Source organism: Oryctolagus cuniculus, chromosome 18 (genome assembly GCF_051225735.1).
Source record: "Oryctolagus cuniculus isolate XC-2025 breed Fujian yellow rabbit chromosome 18, ASM5122573v1, whole genome shotgun sequence".
NCBI lineage: Eukaryota > Metazoa > Chordata > Mammalia > Lagomorpha > Leporidae > Oryctolagus > Oryctolagus cuniculus.
The window spans coordinates 64,443,960-64,459,782 of NC_142884.1; the positions used below are offsets into that span (position 1 = coordinate 64,443,960).

The 15,823-nt window shown below is 52.0% G+C and overlaps 1 protein-coding gene across 4 annotated transcripts in view; it reads left to right on the plus strand.

The window, feature by feature from the left end:
• ZFHX3 (zinc finger homeobox 3) overlaps nucleotides 1-15,823 on the plus strand; it is a 254,770-nt gene that overhangs the window by 198,185 nt on the left and 40,762 nt on the right. For all 4 annotated transcript variants that reach the window (XM_070062681.2, XM_070062683.2, XM_070062680.2 and 1 more), the window contains one exon: nucleotides 9,255-9,362. In XM_070062681.2, coding sequence (XP_069918782.1) covers nucleotides 9,255-9,362 — 108 coding nt within the window. The remainder of the gene's footprint in view (nucleotides 1-9,254; nucleotides 9,363-15,823) is intronic.

The following is a 15,823-nucleotide window of genomic DNA, read 5'->3' on the forward strand; positions in this document are numbered from 1 at the left end:
GACAGGCTGGGAATTCGAGGCCCACATTGGTATCGTCACGTGACTCAGACCTGGCAATCCTGTTTTTTTTTTTTTTTTTGCCATGGTGTGCTGTTTGTTTCAGTGGTCAGAAGCAAAATGTTTATACCTCCTTTTTCGGTGTGTTTGCTTGGCACGTCTTTACCTCCCGGATTCCATGCTTACCTGTAGCTGTCAGAGTGTCTCCCTCGCAGTGCCGTGTGTCTGGCCCGCGTCCATCACTGCTGATGTGCCCGTTAGGAGAGCTGTCCCACGGGGTTTCACTTACACCCATTAGGTTCTAATCACCATCATTTAATATCGCTTCTGCTACATCCTGCTCATTTCCCATACACCTTCATTTGTGTATAGATGCTTAAGTACATGTATAAGCGTTCCTCGGCTTTTTTTTTCTCATTCATGTATTTCCAATTAAGATAACTAATAAAGAAATATATGATTTTTTTTTTTTTGGCATTAAATGTGAAGTCTCTGACAAGCCACGTCAGCTTTGACTCAGGAGAGAGATCCCAGTCTTCTTTAATGGAAACTGTTAAATTTTCTGTTAATTGACTCTCTTCCTATCACTCATGTGTGTTTATCTGTCTTGTCTGCTCCCCTCCGACGGTGGACGCCTGGCAATGTTTATTTGCAGCTGGCTGTTATGGAAAGAGGGATGCGTGCGGGGACTGCTTCGGCCTCACACCTGGAATGTTAAAAAGCTTTCAGGCACATCTGTCCTGTTGAGAAATGTCCTTCTATAGAGGAGGGGGCCCGGAGGGAACCGGCACCCCCTCGGGGAGTTTCCGTCCTCCCTCCCTCCCACAACGGTGGGCTCCCATGACATCTGACCGCGTAGCTGGAAGACACCTTACTTGATACGGCCTCCTGCAAACAGCGTTTTGCTGAGAGCCAAGCCCAGAAACCTCTTTTTCACCCAGTGAGTCCTCCCTCTCCTTCCTTCTCCCCCAGGAGACCGTCTCCTAAGGCAGCTTTCTTGTCCTTGACCGCTGAGTTCCCGACTTTCAGATCTTGCCTTCTCCTCTTCCCCGGTCACGTGCTGGGTGAGAATCGTTCTTCCCTGCTACTCTGTCTCTAACAGAGGTGCGAGGACGCCCCCTCGGTCTCAGGGACCTTCTGTTTGGCATGCCTCTTCTTTTCCAGAACGTTCCAGTCTGGTGTGAGGTTAAACTGCACAAAGTACTGTTTGAAAGAAAGGAGGAAAAGAGAAAGGAACTTGTCAGGATGCATTTGTTAGATCACGTTTTAAATGAAGTACAATTGAAGGTAGTTTTTGTCCAAAGAAAGGAAAAACCCCTGCAAATCCGCTGAGCTCCCAGTGAGCGCGCCTCCTTTGTCGTGGAGCTGACATTGAAGTGTAATTTTTCATGGTTATTTGGACTGGAAAATGGGGGGGGGGTGTGGAGGGAGAGATGGGCCTGCGATTATTTCCCATAAATGACAACACAATCACATCACGCTCTGCTACAAACATGCTCGGGGAATTTGCCTTTTTGTTACATTTCATGTGTGAAAGGAGCAGCCCCGGCCAGGGCTCTGTGTGCACATCTAGGGCTGCTGTTCCCTGCTGGGTCCTGCACACCTCGGAGTTCGGGGGTGGACGGAGCGGGGCTGCTTCGGCCGCACCGACTCCCACCCCGTCGCGGGGCTGGGTTTGTGTTTCACACTCTGGAACTCACACCTTCCTGCTGTGTGCGTGTGTGCGTGTGTGCGTGTGTGCGTGTGTGTGTGTGTGTGTTTCCGGAATCTTCTGTGAATAGCCACCAGGCGAGTCAGCGACATATTTAGCTCCACTGAGCTTTGTCCCCGTACTTGGGCTTTCATCCTTTCTGGATGTCTGCAGGGGGCAGCCCAGGTGCTTCGGCTAAGAACACAGATAAATGGAACTTGTTGCAATGCTGGCTCTGGGCGTTTCCGCCCTTCTTCTCCTCTCTTGACCCCCACCCACCCCCTTAATTCTGCCGTGGTTTTGACAAACTGTTCCGGTGACCAAATGGCCTTGCCTGGGAGAAGAAAAATGGCAGGACCCGGCCCTCACTACCCCACGGCGGCGTTTGTCCCCCCACACCGCGTGCCGCTCTGTGCTCTTCCCGCAGGAGGGTGCGCTCCGAGAGGGGAGCTTGTCTCTGGGAGGCCCCAGCGGGCTGTGGGCACCCTGGACTCTCCAGGCACGCTTGCCTGCCAGTGCTGCAGTCAGAGGTGAAGTTCAGCACAGGGGTGCACGTGGAAACGCTCCCCCTGCCCTGGCTGGCGCTGCGGCCACGCCAGACCTCGCTTTACCCAGTGGGGGCTGAACTCGCACGGGCCGCAGCCCGGGGCCCAGGCTTCCCATTTTTCTTGTTTCTGTAAACAGTGGCGAGATCTTCAAATATACAAAAGCATAAATGGCCTCTATTCCCCAATTTGTCATTTTTAATAATACCCAGAGTTGCCTTCAGAGTGTTGATCCTTACAGCCTGGGTCGGCGGGTGGGGGGTGGTGGGGAGGCCCAGTCCCTCTACCCTGGGCCTTCCTCATGCTGGCTGGAAGCTGTTGGCGTTCAGCCCTAGGTGTGTGCGCTCAGTGTGGATCCCCAGTGGTCAAACCAAGTCCCGGGGCCCAGTGCTCCCCGAAAGGATCCATGGGAGAAGGAGTTTGTCCTGGGGAGGCTGCGTGGCCCTAGTCTTGCCCACGGCCCCTCCTGAGGTTGGCGGGGCTGCAGTGAGTCTGGGCGCAGGTTATCTAATAAAACAACTGCTGTGCGCTTCGGCCACTGTTTGTTAAACCATGGTGGGAAAATTACCTGCTGTGCGCTGGGCTGACCACTGCCTGGACTGGGAGAGAGATGCCCCCGGCAGGCCTAGCAGAGAGCCAAAGCAGGCGACAGAGGCCTGGAGCAGGAGACAGCCCCTGCCTTCCCCAGGCTCCGTGTCTCAGACTCAGACTGAGGAGTGGAGTTTGGAGGGACCCACACAAGCAGGGGCGCAGGAGGCCAGGTGGCCGTGTCCATGTGGACAGTGTGCTCTTGACCGAACGTCTGGAGTCTGTCATTGCCCTGCAAAGCGGGGATACAGACCCCTCAGGAGCAAATGCCTGCTGTCCCTCCCCCACCCCACGTGTCTCTTCCCCCACCCCATCGGCTTCCTGCCTGCACTCTGATGGCTTTATCTTGGCGCCCAGGCCCTCCCGCTTCGGCTTTGCCAGTCCCTCCAAGAATCCGTGCCCTGCTAAGACGACACAAAGTTGATGAGCAGTTTAAACAAACAACCAAAAATTCAGTGGTTATCCCCAAAGGACTTCTGGCATCTATGAGAATGGATAGGCCCCTGACTAAGATGCCCTGTATAAGGTTTATTAAGAGAACGCTGGAGCTGGGGGCATTGTCACCCTGAAAACCCAACCATCAGCTGGACGTGAATGCTCACCCAGGTTCCAGTCAGGTTGTTAGGGCTGGAGAAGCAGCGCGGCATAAAACCAGGGAGTGGGCATTTGGGAAGGTGTGCTTGGGAGTGTTGCTGGCAGCTTTTGACACTGAGGAGCTGGGTGCCACTGTGCAACAAGGATATAGCCCAGGGTGCCTGGAGAGGCACCTGCTGGTAGGGCCTTTGTCACCATGCAGTGAGATTTCATGTGGCAGAATGTCACAGGGGGAGGATGGCATGCTTAGCGTCCTAGCCTGCGTTTGCTGCCACAAACCTGGCTTGGAGATCGAACTCAGGACCGCAGTTGATGAGTTGGGAAAAACAAGGTGCCCATCCGGTTACTCGTTGCCGTCGGAGCAGAATGGCAAGGCACTGTGTTTCATTTGAAATAGGTCCCATCGGCCCTGGGAGTCATCTTTTACATGGTGGGGTTTGATGCAACCTGTCTTTGCAAAATAAAGCGCGTGCGTTCTCTGGGGTACCTGCAGCCAGTGGAGGTGTCCCGTGGAGGACAACATGCCGAGGAGACTGGACACACTAGAGACTCCTGCCCTGGTTTTTGCGTTGCACCAGCCAAGGCTGAGGGAGGACAGCTGATTGGCTGGAGCCTAGTGCGTCTCAGAGTCGGGTGCCCACACAGGTGGGGGTGGAGGGGAAACGCAGGGAGGGAGCACCTCCGTGAGTCCTCCCCTCTGCCCAGTGCAGGCGCCCCAGCACAGGCCACTTGATTCTGCCACCCTGTCTGTCACTCCTGGTGGCCAGGGTGTGCCTGGCCTTTCCTGCCTGCTTCAGTGGTCTCCCTGGGGTTAACTAGGTTGGAAATGGGGAAAGGAATGTCTCTAACCCTATCTTCAAAGTAAGCACATAGCTTGTTATTATTATTATTATTATTATTTTTCCCAAAGAAGAGGTCCTATATACACAATTAAAACTTGCTTCTGGTAAACCTCATTCCAGGAAAGATGAGCTTTTAACAAAAGGCTTTTGACAGCTGCAGGCTATTTCATTTTTTTAATGCCGAATGAAAAATCAATACATTTTTCTGGGTTATACATATTCAGAACAGGCCTGATATTTCCATTATAATGGAAAGTGGGTGTCTCTGCACATCTCGCCTGTCAGAGCTGCACCACCGCATTTTCCAAGCCACTGCTAAATATTTCAAACCTGATTTGATTGTGGTTCATGACAGCTAATGTTTCTCAGCTCTTGAGCGTGCCGACAGGCAAACGCACTTCTATTTCACCCCAACCCTGAAACACTGCCTCCCCCCCCCAAAAAAAAAAGGAAAAGGAAAGAATAATTTCATTCTTCGGGGATCACAGATTGGTGTACTATTTAAGTAACATGATCATGTGAGAGCCCTGGGTACAGACACCCTGATTCTTAGGAGAATTTCCACATTTCTGTCACATCGAGGCACTATGGGCGCTTTGTCAGGTTTGGGGAAGGTTTGAATTAATCGACATTATCCTGTTAAGAGTTGGGAACAGAGGGACTAGTCTTAATCATTGATTGACTCCCTTCCCTCCCTGCCTGTAAGTGATTTGTAAAACACCCCCAGCGGACACACCCCCCGACCCCCACTGTTGCGGGAACAGCACCGTTTTTGAACTGGAATGTGTTCTTGGGCGACACCTTCGGGGACTGTGTGCCACGGGCTGAATGCCGACCTCGTGCTGATGCCACCTCTCAATTTCTGGCGTCTGCCTGGTGCCCCTTCCACAAACCAATTTCCAGGATGTTTGTAAAATGCTTACAAATCCGCATGGGCTTGCCAGTTGGCACGTGTGCCTCCTCTGGGGGCAGACTTGACCGCAGATGGAGGAGACCTGCAGGCACCTTGACCCAGGTGAGCAGCAGACAGTGTATTCAGGGAACAATTTGCATTTGTGGTAAGCAAAACCACCTTGATGGAAGGGAAGTTTTCTGAGGCTGGGGGATGCCCCGCAGAACGCAGGCGCACCCTCGTAGGATGTGTTCATCTGCTGGAATTCTTACACCCAAGGCTCTGCCCTTCGCCAGAGACAGGAGTGCCGGAGCAGGCTGGGTCTGGCCCCGAGCTGGCGAGTGCTGTCTGGGAGATGGCGGTTGTAAAAAGGAGGTGGTAATGGAAACAGATGGTGTTACAGCCCCTCCGTCCCATTCCACATGGAAGTGAAAGGCGCAAGGGGCTCCAGCAAGACCTCATGGTTTTTCAAGATTTGTTTCAGTTTCCCTAGTGCTGCAGCATGCAAATGTGTGGGAAGCAGAGGGGACGCCCTGGCTGTCGAAATGGGACTCTGCAGGTGACAGAAGCGCCTTCCCCAGGCCTGGCTTGCGCTGGGCCTGCTGCCTCCTGCCAAGAACCAGGGTGGGGCAGGCGGCTGAGGTGACCTCTCTGCCCAGTTTCTGACCGCACACGTTCCTGGTGTGCTCTGCTCAGGCCTGAAATCCGTAATGCTTTAGGAGAGGATGGGTTTGATGTGTCTGTGTCAGCCTTGAACGTGGGATGGTGGCTGCAGTGTGTCTTGGTGTCTTGCTCTGAGTGACAGAATCTTCCAGATACAACCATACTTGTCCATCAAGTCTTCCCCTGTTCCTGCCAACTACGGGTAGCCAATATTACAGGCCAAAAAAAAGAAAAAGCCTGGCTTCTGTAATGACCCCAGCCAATTGCCACAGACTTCCATGGTCTGCGGGAGATACAGCTCCCTGAGCAGGCATGTCTCAAATGCACGTTCCTGGAGGGAACTGGCGCTGGACAGCAGCCCCGGGAGCTTGTCGTGGAGACGTGGATCTGAGCCCCTGCTTCCCACGTGTCTCCCATGCAGAGAGACCAAGGCGTTCCCCATGGGTGCCCAGGGCCGGGCCCTCGATGAGGGGACTTGCTTTTTGCTTTCAGGACCAATAAAACATTCCCTGCTTTCCAGGCCTCATGGGCCTGAGCTGTCCAGACAAATCCACAGTTTATTTCCCTGTGTTTTAATCATTTCTCTGCCTTTTTTGGTATTCAGAGCTCACAGTTTTCCGGTTACTGTCAGCTTGGGCTTTCATCCATTTTAAAGGGCTATTTTTCCTCTTGCTCTTGATGAGGATGGTATAAAGACAGATGGTGTAACTGCTTATGAATGTCCTATTTCTCCAGGAGCAGACAGTTCACTTGAAGACGTGTATTATTTCCACATGCTCAGGTTAGGCGGCCCAGACTTGCCTACCTCCTGCTGCCAGCTGCCCTTCCCGGCCTGGCCTTGCGGAGGGCGACACCTGTAGGTCAAAGGTGGAACTGCAGAGAGGCTCCTGCTTAGAGGAATGGGACCTGCTTTATGGCTGCGGGTGAGGTCACTGATCACTTTGTAAAGGGAGATGGCCGGTCCCCGGTTTCTTAATCATTTCTTCTTCCACCATGTTTATAATAGCCATTTAGTGAATGAGTCACAGATGATAACATTAAACCTAGGAATTCAGGAAGAGGCCTTGTTTTGTAGATCTTGAAAGAAAAAAAAAAAAAGCAAAGTAAGCTCCTGAAATAACCTCTTTCATTTATCCTCTCGTTGGAACTTAGCTGCTTCATTTTCTGCTTGCAGTGGGCCAGGGAGGGAGGAGAGCCAAGGCCCAGGTGAGCTTGCTGAATGAGGGCCCCGAGAGTATTCACCAAGCATCGTGAGGTCTCCTTGCTCCTGGTCCGTGATCTGTTCATTCTGTACGGTCTCTGTCTCCCACACAGATCTGCTTGAAAAGGCCCAAACACTGGATTAGTGCTGGGCGACCACAAGTTTTTCACCTTCTGTTTTGGTAACCACAGGCCACAAAATGCAGGAGAAAGGCGCTGGCCCCGGGCTGGCCGTGCCCTGGTAGTTTCCTCCCTTCTCTGTTGGCAGACACTGTTCGTCACCACCTCGGGGTGTCTCTGGTTTGTAGGTGTCAGGCTGTCTCCATCCAAGGTGGGGTGTGTGTGTGTGTGTGTGTGCGCACATGTGAGCTTGTGAGAGATTGGGGACATTAAGACATCTCTTTGCCAAATCAAATTTGAGTCATGATCAGCACTACAGATATTTTGTATTATAGCATGTCTTGGAACAAATGAGGCTGTTTTAGTGACCTAGCTGATTTGGATAGACCCAGTTTAGTACCAGTTGATTGACTGGATGCTGATATTACCAAAGATGAATTTTATAAATATAGCGTTGAACAGTTTTGTCAAAACCTTAAGCATGTGTATGGAGTATCTGCCTGGATATAATTAAGAGAGTCTGTGTATCATACTGTGTAGCTTGCTTGTTATCACTCAGCCAGTTCACGTGCATTGTCTCTACCAGATGTGAATGATGTTAGTATGGGGCTGTATATCTGACTGGGAGCTATGATTGCCTGACTTCTCACTATTAGGGTAGGGTCAGAGGCTTGCTGGTGACTTTACTTGGCAGTCAGACAAAAAGGAGACATAGAAATGATATGAGGAATACTTGTTTGGAGGTGAAAATAAGCTGTCCCAATGTCATCTGTGGTCCCAGTGCTGCCTCAGAAGCCCCCTTGTTGGTGGTAATGGAGAAGAAACGGCCCCTGACCTCTCGTTCAGTTGTCCAATTCTTGGAACTCCAGAATCTTCCTCCAGAGTTAGGAAAACTGTCTTCAGTTTTAGGAATCTTCTGAGATCAGTGTACTTTTCACTCTGTTTATATCCTTTTGGGGTAAAATTGAGAGATTATCATTTGGGGGTTCAGAGGCCCAGCGCCTGTGGGAACACTGACGAGTACAGGTGGGGTTGGAGAGCTCTTTGGTGGAGTTAGAGTCCCCCCCCCCCCAGTGCAGGGTTTTGGGTTGAACTCGATTTCCTGGCCCCTGCTGGGGCTGGCGTGGTGCTGGCCTTGGGTGTCAGACGTGGGCATGCTCTCAGAGTCTCCTAGTCATCGCGTTGGTATGAAAACGGTTCTCACCTTGGTCTGTCTGCTGTCTTCATTCCTTTAGCCCAGTTTTACTGAATGCAGGTTTGGATGATGTTCTGAAGGACCAGGAGAGCCTCAGTTTCTTTCCCCACGCATCTGGTGTGTCTTAACCCCTTCTCCACCTGGGCAGGCGGCATTGTACTTCATAAAATCCTACTTTGGGGAATGGCCATTTTGCCACCTTCATGACAACACCAGGGACTGAGCTGAGTTAGTTTTGAACAATTATTGGGTAAAGAATGGAATGACTTCAAAAAGAAAGTGTATGGCTCTGTCTCCCTGTCTCCCTTCTCATGCCTGGCTCCAGGAGGCATGCCTGTGAGATGCCATTTGGTTTGAAGAACTCTTTACATTGATAAACTCCTAGCAGGGATAGCCTGTGCCTCTTCAAGACATGATTGTCTGCAAAAAAAAAAAAAAAAACTTCATGCTGGTTGGACACATGCACTGGCCCTGTGGAGCTGACGAGGGGTCAGCAGTGGGGTCTGGTCTGGCCCGTTGGCTGGCCACCCGAGGGAGGGAGCTAGGCAGGAAGGTGAATAAGTAGCCACTTCCCTGCATTCTCAAGTCTGAGAGACCTGCCTGCTGCACCATCAGAGATTCGGATAGTGTTGCTGCCTCAATAGGGTAGATTTTCCAGTTAGAAAAGCTCAAGTGAGGCACTCAGAATCCATCTGGAAATGCCGTATGACCACACGTCTGGAGTGATCCTCAGCCTCATACCACCTGCTTCCGCACACCGTGCTGTCCGCTTACAGGCACAGTCAGGCTCGCAGGGGCCCTGGGAAGACAGGCAGGACAGAGGCACTGGAGACTGTGTTTTGTAGTTGGCGGTCCTTTGGAATAGAGGCCAGGAGTGCTTCGTCTTCTGGTTCTAATCCGTGACATTTGTGCTTTTCTTCTGTTTCAGAGGAAGCCATTGAAGATGTTGAAGGGCCCAGTGAGACGGCTGCTGATCCGGAGGCACTTGCTAAAGACCAGGAGAGTGGAGGCGAGAAAGACCAGAGCAAGTGGACAGGTAGTGCACGTGGCTGCCTCGGACCGCCCATGTCCCTGCCCTCCAGAACGAGGCCAGCGAGTCTGGAGCACATCCTTGCTTCATCTTCCCAGAACAAGTCTGGACTCCGAGCGAGTGGGAGAAGGGTTTTGTTTTGTTCTTCTTCAGTGGCCATCTTGATTCTTGATTGTCCTTTATCAAAGTATAGTAAGGAATTTTTAAGGTTTTTCAGTGGCTCTGAAGCCCACTTGTTTCCCGAGTATCCAGGTGTCGGGCCCTGTGCCTGGCACCTGCTGGGACTTCAAGGTCACCTCTCGTCTTCTTGGTGGTGTTGTAGGCCCAGGCCCCTGTCCTACCTGCTGCCACGGGCACCCCAGGGTTGGTTCTCTGCCCCCCCCCCCCCCGTCTCAGTCTCAGAATGGTCTGAGGGGATCAGCAGTGAGGGGTGGACCCCGTCTTGCAGCTGTTCTCAAGGCCTGCTCCTCGCCTGGGGCAGGCAGCCACACGTTGGAGTCCACCCAGAGGGGAGGCAGGCAGGCAGTGCAGCCGCGCAGGGAGCCGTCTTCCCCATGGTCAAAGAAATTAAAGAAGCCCAGACGGGAAGTGCTATTTCTGGAAAAGCTGCTGTTGAGAGAAGGGGAACAGCTATTTCTCAAGATGATAACATTTCCGTATTGAGGGAAGGAAGAGCTGAGACTCAGGAGAAAAGCTCGGATTTTTTGGAGGAGGAGGAAAATCATTTCTGAGAAGATTCATCAGCCCCAATAAGTCTCCCAGAAGCCACCACACTGATGAGTGGAAGTGATAGGGCAAGCGACAGAAATGCTTGCATTTGGCGAACCTGATTCTTGCTACTATTATTAATATTATAGCACTTGGATTTTTTTTTTCTTTTGAGAAAATATTTACCTTCTGGAGCCTGTATTGGTTGGGCCTTTGTTACTTTTCCAGGCACGACTGTTCTTAAATCATGTTCAGTGTTGGCCTTCGGTATTTAAACAAGATACAGAATCTTGGAGAGAGGCCAGAGGAGAGCAGTGAAAATGACTGAAGGTTGAGAATTACGGCCTCAGAGACGAGGCTGTAGAAATTGGGGCTGTCAGCCCAGAAAACAGAAATGTGGGAGGCAGCGAAACAGCTTCCAAATATCGGGGGGACCGGGTGGAGCTGGCAGTGTGGCGCTCCTTGGCGTCTCCCGGGAGAGGCGGACGGCACCTCCTTGCAGCTGAATGAGTGGACGGGCATGCCAGGCAGATTGCACTGTCCACACTGCCCAGGACTCTGCTTGGAATCGGGTTCTGTGGTGTCCAGTGGCCTGTACTCGAGAATAACGCTGAGGGCCCGGGCCAGGTTGCCAAGCAGGATCTACGAGGCAGGATCAGGGAGCAGTGGGTGCCTGTGTTCAGAGACCCTGGGAGGCAGGATCAGGGAGCAGTGGGTGCCTGTGTTCAGAGACCCTGGGTGTGGAGGGGGGAGGGTCACTGGCCTGTGGTGTCTGGACTAAGCTCCTGGTTTTCACTGTGACACTCGGGGCAAGCTACACAGACAGTGCAGGTGGCGGTGAACCGCAGCTGCCTAGAGGAGGTGAGCCGGGGAAGGGGCTTCACAGACACCCTGGGAGGACAGGCTGACCTTGTGGGCCACTGGGTGTTGACCTGATTTGCGTGCTCGTTTCTGGTCCTGGCTCTGCCGGCCTGAGCCATGTGACCTTGCTTGAGGCACCTGAACCTTTTTGTGCCTCAGTTACCTGCCGTGAGATGGGGGATTGGGAGCAGTGCCTCCTTCCACAGGACGGCTGTGAGGACTGTTGGACTGTGCCATGCCCAGGACAGTGCCTGGGATACGGTGAGCCCTGTAGGAGTGAGTTTCCGTGTCTCAGAGTTGAGTTAAGTGAGAGGAGAAGTAGTAGTGGGTTCCTACTGGGTCCTCCATTTGGATGTGACACTGTTTCCAGGCAGCATGTGGCTTCTGGGGGTTTTGAGAAACTGGGGATCACAGAGTAGAAGGCCTCAGTGAAACCGTTCCAGTGAGAAGTGGTTCCTGTCTTTGCTACATTCTGTGTGCCAAGGGCAGTATGAAAGCAGTAACAAGTAGCCACTGCTGGCAAAGCTCCTACTGTGTGTGCTGCCCGGGGCCAGGCAGTTGACAGGTGTTTCCCTAACCGCTGTGTGCAGTTGAAGGCAGGCTTTGTTGGGGCCGCAGGTCAGTCTAGTCTCTGAGTGAGCATCTAGTGTCCAGAGGGACTGTGTCTTCCTAGTGCTCGTGGGTGTGCTGGGCCACAGGGTGGCTACTCAAAGATGTGAAATGAGCACCCTTAAAGTGAATATCCTTTTTTATTTATTTATTTTATTTATTTTTTTGACAGGCAGAGTGGACAGTGAGAGAGAGAGAGACAGAGAGAAAGGTCTTCCTTTGCCGTTGGTTCACCCTCCAATGGCCGCCGTGGCCGGCACGCTGCAGCCGGCGCACCGCGCTGATCCGAAGCCAGGAGCCAGGTGCTTCTCCTGGTCTCCCATGGGGTGCGGGGCCCAAGCACTTGGGCCATCCTCCACTGCACTCCTGGGCCACAGCAGAGAGCTGGCCTGGAAGAGGGGCAACCGGGACAGAATCCGGCGCCCCGACTGGGACTAGAACCCAGGGTGCCGGCGCCGCAGGTGGAGGATTAGCCTATTGAGCTGTGGTGCTAGCCAAAGTGAATATCCTTAATCAGGCCTGGGTTTCTCATGCATTCAACCAACGGGCCTACTTCATCTTCACCTCCAAAAGACTAAGAAAGATGGACTGCAAGTAAAGGAATAACTCAGAGGTCACCTTGGCAGGCAGCAGCCCAGAGATAAGGGCAGGTTCTTTCTTGACCCTACGGGTGGCGCTCTTGTGCCCCGAAGCATGATTTTGCCTGTAGTGTGTGTGTGTAATCATAGGCTTTATTCAACTACTCGGGCCAGTTTCATCTTGGAATCAGTACAGGTGCCAGCAGCCTCTTCTGAGCTTTCTTTGAGCTGCTTCATATTTTCCAAAAACAAGCTGCGTTTCTTCCATTTATTCCCTAAATTGAGCTGTTCCTATCTGATTAAATGTGACAGGGAGTGCTTCCTCCTGGCAGATAAATAAATAGTGATTTCACAATTTGTTCTGTTGATTAGTGGCTGTTCATGATGCAGATTAGTAATATTTCAAATAGGCCTGCATAATTGGCATTTTCTCAGCTATTGATTATGTAGTTTTTCGGGTTTGTGCAGGAATGGCTAATCTTTACTAAAATGTTTTAGTTTCAGTGTGCTTTTACATTGAACTGGGACTTTCGATTTCCTCTCCTGGTGTTCCTCCTCAGGAATCTTATTTGGACAAGAGGCCTTTTACCTTGGGTGCCAGCAAGACAGGCAAGATAGTGATATGAATCCCGGCAGGTCAATACTGTGGTCACTGCCTGCATCCCTGCCCTGTGCAGGGTCCTGGGCAGAGTTCCACTGCTCACAAGCTCAGTGAGATGACAGGCCTCGTCTCCTGGGGATCCAGCCCTCTACTGGGGACTCCAGGAATGCCCGTAGTCATAAGAATGATGTTCCTGTAGGTCAGTGCTGTCCCGTGGACGTCTCTGGGCCCACAGAAATGTCCCACACCTATCCTGTGCAGTACAGGAGCCGCTAGCCACATGTGGCTCTTGAGCATTTAAAATGCGGCTGGTATCACCACCGAGGACTCGATGTTTAAGTTCCGTAGAATTCAAGTAAATATAAATTTAAATAGCCACATGTGCAGCTGCAGATAATCAAAAAGAACAAAACTATCGCTGAACAAAAGGCACCCTTGGTATCCTAACTTCGAGGTTAACCCTGTGCTTCCCACCTGTCCTTGCCAGCAGGCATGGCTCGCAGGGGCTCCTCTCCACAGCCCCTGGGGAGGCCAGGTGGGCAGGGGGCGGCCGATGCCAAGGACACTTGTGTGTGCCGTGATCGGGGGTGGGGGCAGGAAGCACAGATTTGTGTCTGACCTCATCTGACCCTTGCCCACTCTCTGAATCACCTGCTGTAAATAACCACCCTCCCCCCAACAGCGTTTTGCACGTCAGGAAGCTGAGCGCCCGAGTGCTCTAGCAAGTTGCCAGAAGGCAAAGTCAGGTTTGGCAGTGCGTTCTGGCTTACCAAAACTGAGGCCGGAGCGAAGCCTCTTCATGGTGTGCCATACCGCCTCTCTGCCCATGAGCTCTTCCCACCTAATCATTGGATCTGCTTTTCATCCCTGGCCCACGCACGCTCCTGGTTGTACCATGGCAGCCAGGTGTCTTGTTGGCATGGATACACCTTGTAATGAGCCAGTATCAGGCTCAGTCTGGAAGCAGATTGGTGACGTGGCAAGAGCAGTCTCAATTCGGAGTCAGGACGTCCACCTGGAAGCCTGAGTCCCTTGCTGAGGAAGCGTGGCTAGGTGACCCCCTGAGGTTCCGTGCTGGCACACGCGCAAGCAGGGTCATGTCAGGGCGGGTCTGAAGCACTCTCGTGGGCCACTGGAGGGGGCGGGGCGGGCAGCTTCTCCAGCCCCTCCCCTAGTGTGCAGCCGTTTCCACCCTGCAACTTTGTGGTTTTTTTCTTTTGAAATATGCAAAATGACCCCTGTTCTCCTTACCAGACTGAATCTGAGCATGTGTGTTCCATGAAGAGCCCCTAGTGTCAGCGATGAGCAATGATTAATGCAGTGATTATCTAGTCAATCATTAATTGCTATAAATTAAGTGATATACAATTAGTGTGATGCTTTATCACCAATGATTGGGGGGGAGGGGAGTTGAACTCTTGGCAGAGAATCCTAGCAAGATGGTCGTTTACGTCTTGTTGCCCGCAGGCTTTCCAACCACAGAGCCCCAAGCTGGGTGTGCTGAAGGGAATTGGAGACAGGATGCCCGGCAGCTATTGCTGCCTTAAGAAAAAGGAGCCAGGAATAGCCCAACTTAAAGTGGCACCATGATCGTGCTCCAGAAATCCTTAACTTGTGTTCATATTTGTATTTTTGTAAGAAAAAAAAAATGCTAGAATTGGTAGGAATGTACTTTGTTTTCTTTTTGTCCAGAGGAATGGCCTGAAGGGACTTGACTTTATTAGTTTTTTTTTTTTTTTTTTAAATCCATGATGCTCACCTAGCACAGAGCAGTCAGTGCAGTGGAGCGTCCCCGATTGGAATCTATGGAAGATGGCTATTCATGGAGGTAGTAATGGGCTGGCGCGGTCTCGGCCACTGCCAGAGAACAGTGTGCTTACGGGATACGGCGCTGGCAGGCTTGATTTCAATCGGAGTTGACATGTTTAACATAAATGTATAGTGTATGGCTCTTGCTGCATATGAATAATTCCTGCAGACTCACTGCCTTTCTAATTACTGAGTTTGAAAAAAAGCAGGTCAGGCACATCCTGGTGGAAATCTATTACCAGCCCTCCCCCTGTTCTCTCTGTTGTTTACAGCTTTGTATAAATAGAGATGCCGTTGTATGGGGAACTTAGTGCCTGCAATGTGATCTGTGACAGAGAATGGAAAGGGGCTGAGAACAGATCTTGCTGCCACTTCTTCTTCTTTTTTTAATGGGGTCCATAAAGATAAAAGGTATGTGTTGAAAGGAAGCATCCTGTGCTAGGAGCAGCACTGGGCTGCCAGGAGTCTGAAGCCCTGGTTCAAGGCCAGCTTCTCCCACTGAGATTCTCCTGCATGACCCTAGGTCCCTGGGCCTCAGTTTCCAAATCTGTAAAACAGCAGATTGGATTGAATTGTCTTAATTAAATTAATTAAAGTTAGTTGGTTCTGAAACTCTGAAGAATCACAGTGTGAGGAGGGTACTTGTAGGCTGGGACATGTAGAGCCTGGAGCCGAATGATTGCTGAGTGAAGCCGGGCCGCTGGGAACTTGTGAGGATTCCCTTAGGGGCTCCCGAGTGGCTAGTCAGTGCAGTGTGGCTCAGGAGTCTGGATAACGTGTTCAAATGGGTTTCTCTGTGACAGTCAAGGAGTAGAGGCCACCAAGCCCATGCTCCTTGGTGGGCTGCCCAGCTGCCACGTGCTCTGACCTAGTTCCTGGCTACTCGGGCTGATTGCACCATGGTGTCGCATCCAGGGGGATGAGGACATCTGTGGCGGGGGCCCTGGTGCTGCCCTGGAGCCGTGGAGTGGCCGCCCATTTCCCAGCCCTGCTGGCTGGAAGCCAGGCCCCTCACCACCACCTCACCTCTGCAGAAACCTTCGTGGAGAGCTCCGTGTCCTTCCTGCACTTGGCTTTGTTTCTCCAGCTCAGCCGTAAGTCTGTCTCTGCAGTGGCTGTGTGTGAGGGGCTCTGGGTGCCCAGCTCGCATGGCTCCTTTGTGGTTCACATTCCTGCAGTGGAAACTGGCTTTGCGTTTTCGCACTCAGATGGGAATTGTGTGGCTCTGTCAGCTTTTCCAGACTTCACTCGTTCCCCTTCCCCCACTCCCCACCCGTGGTTTTTTCCAGACCACTTTCCGT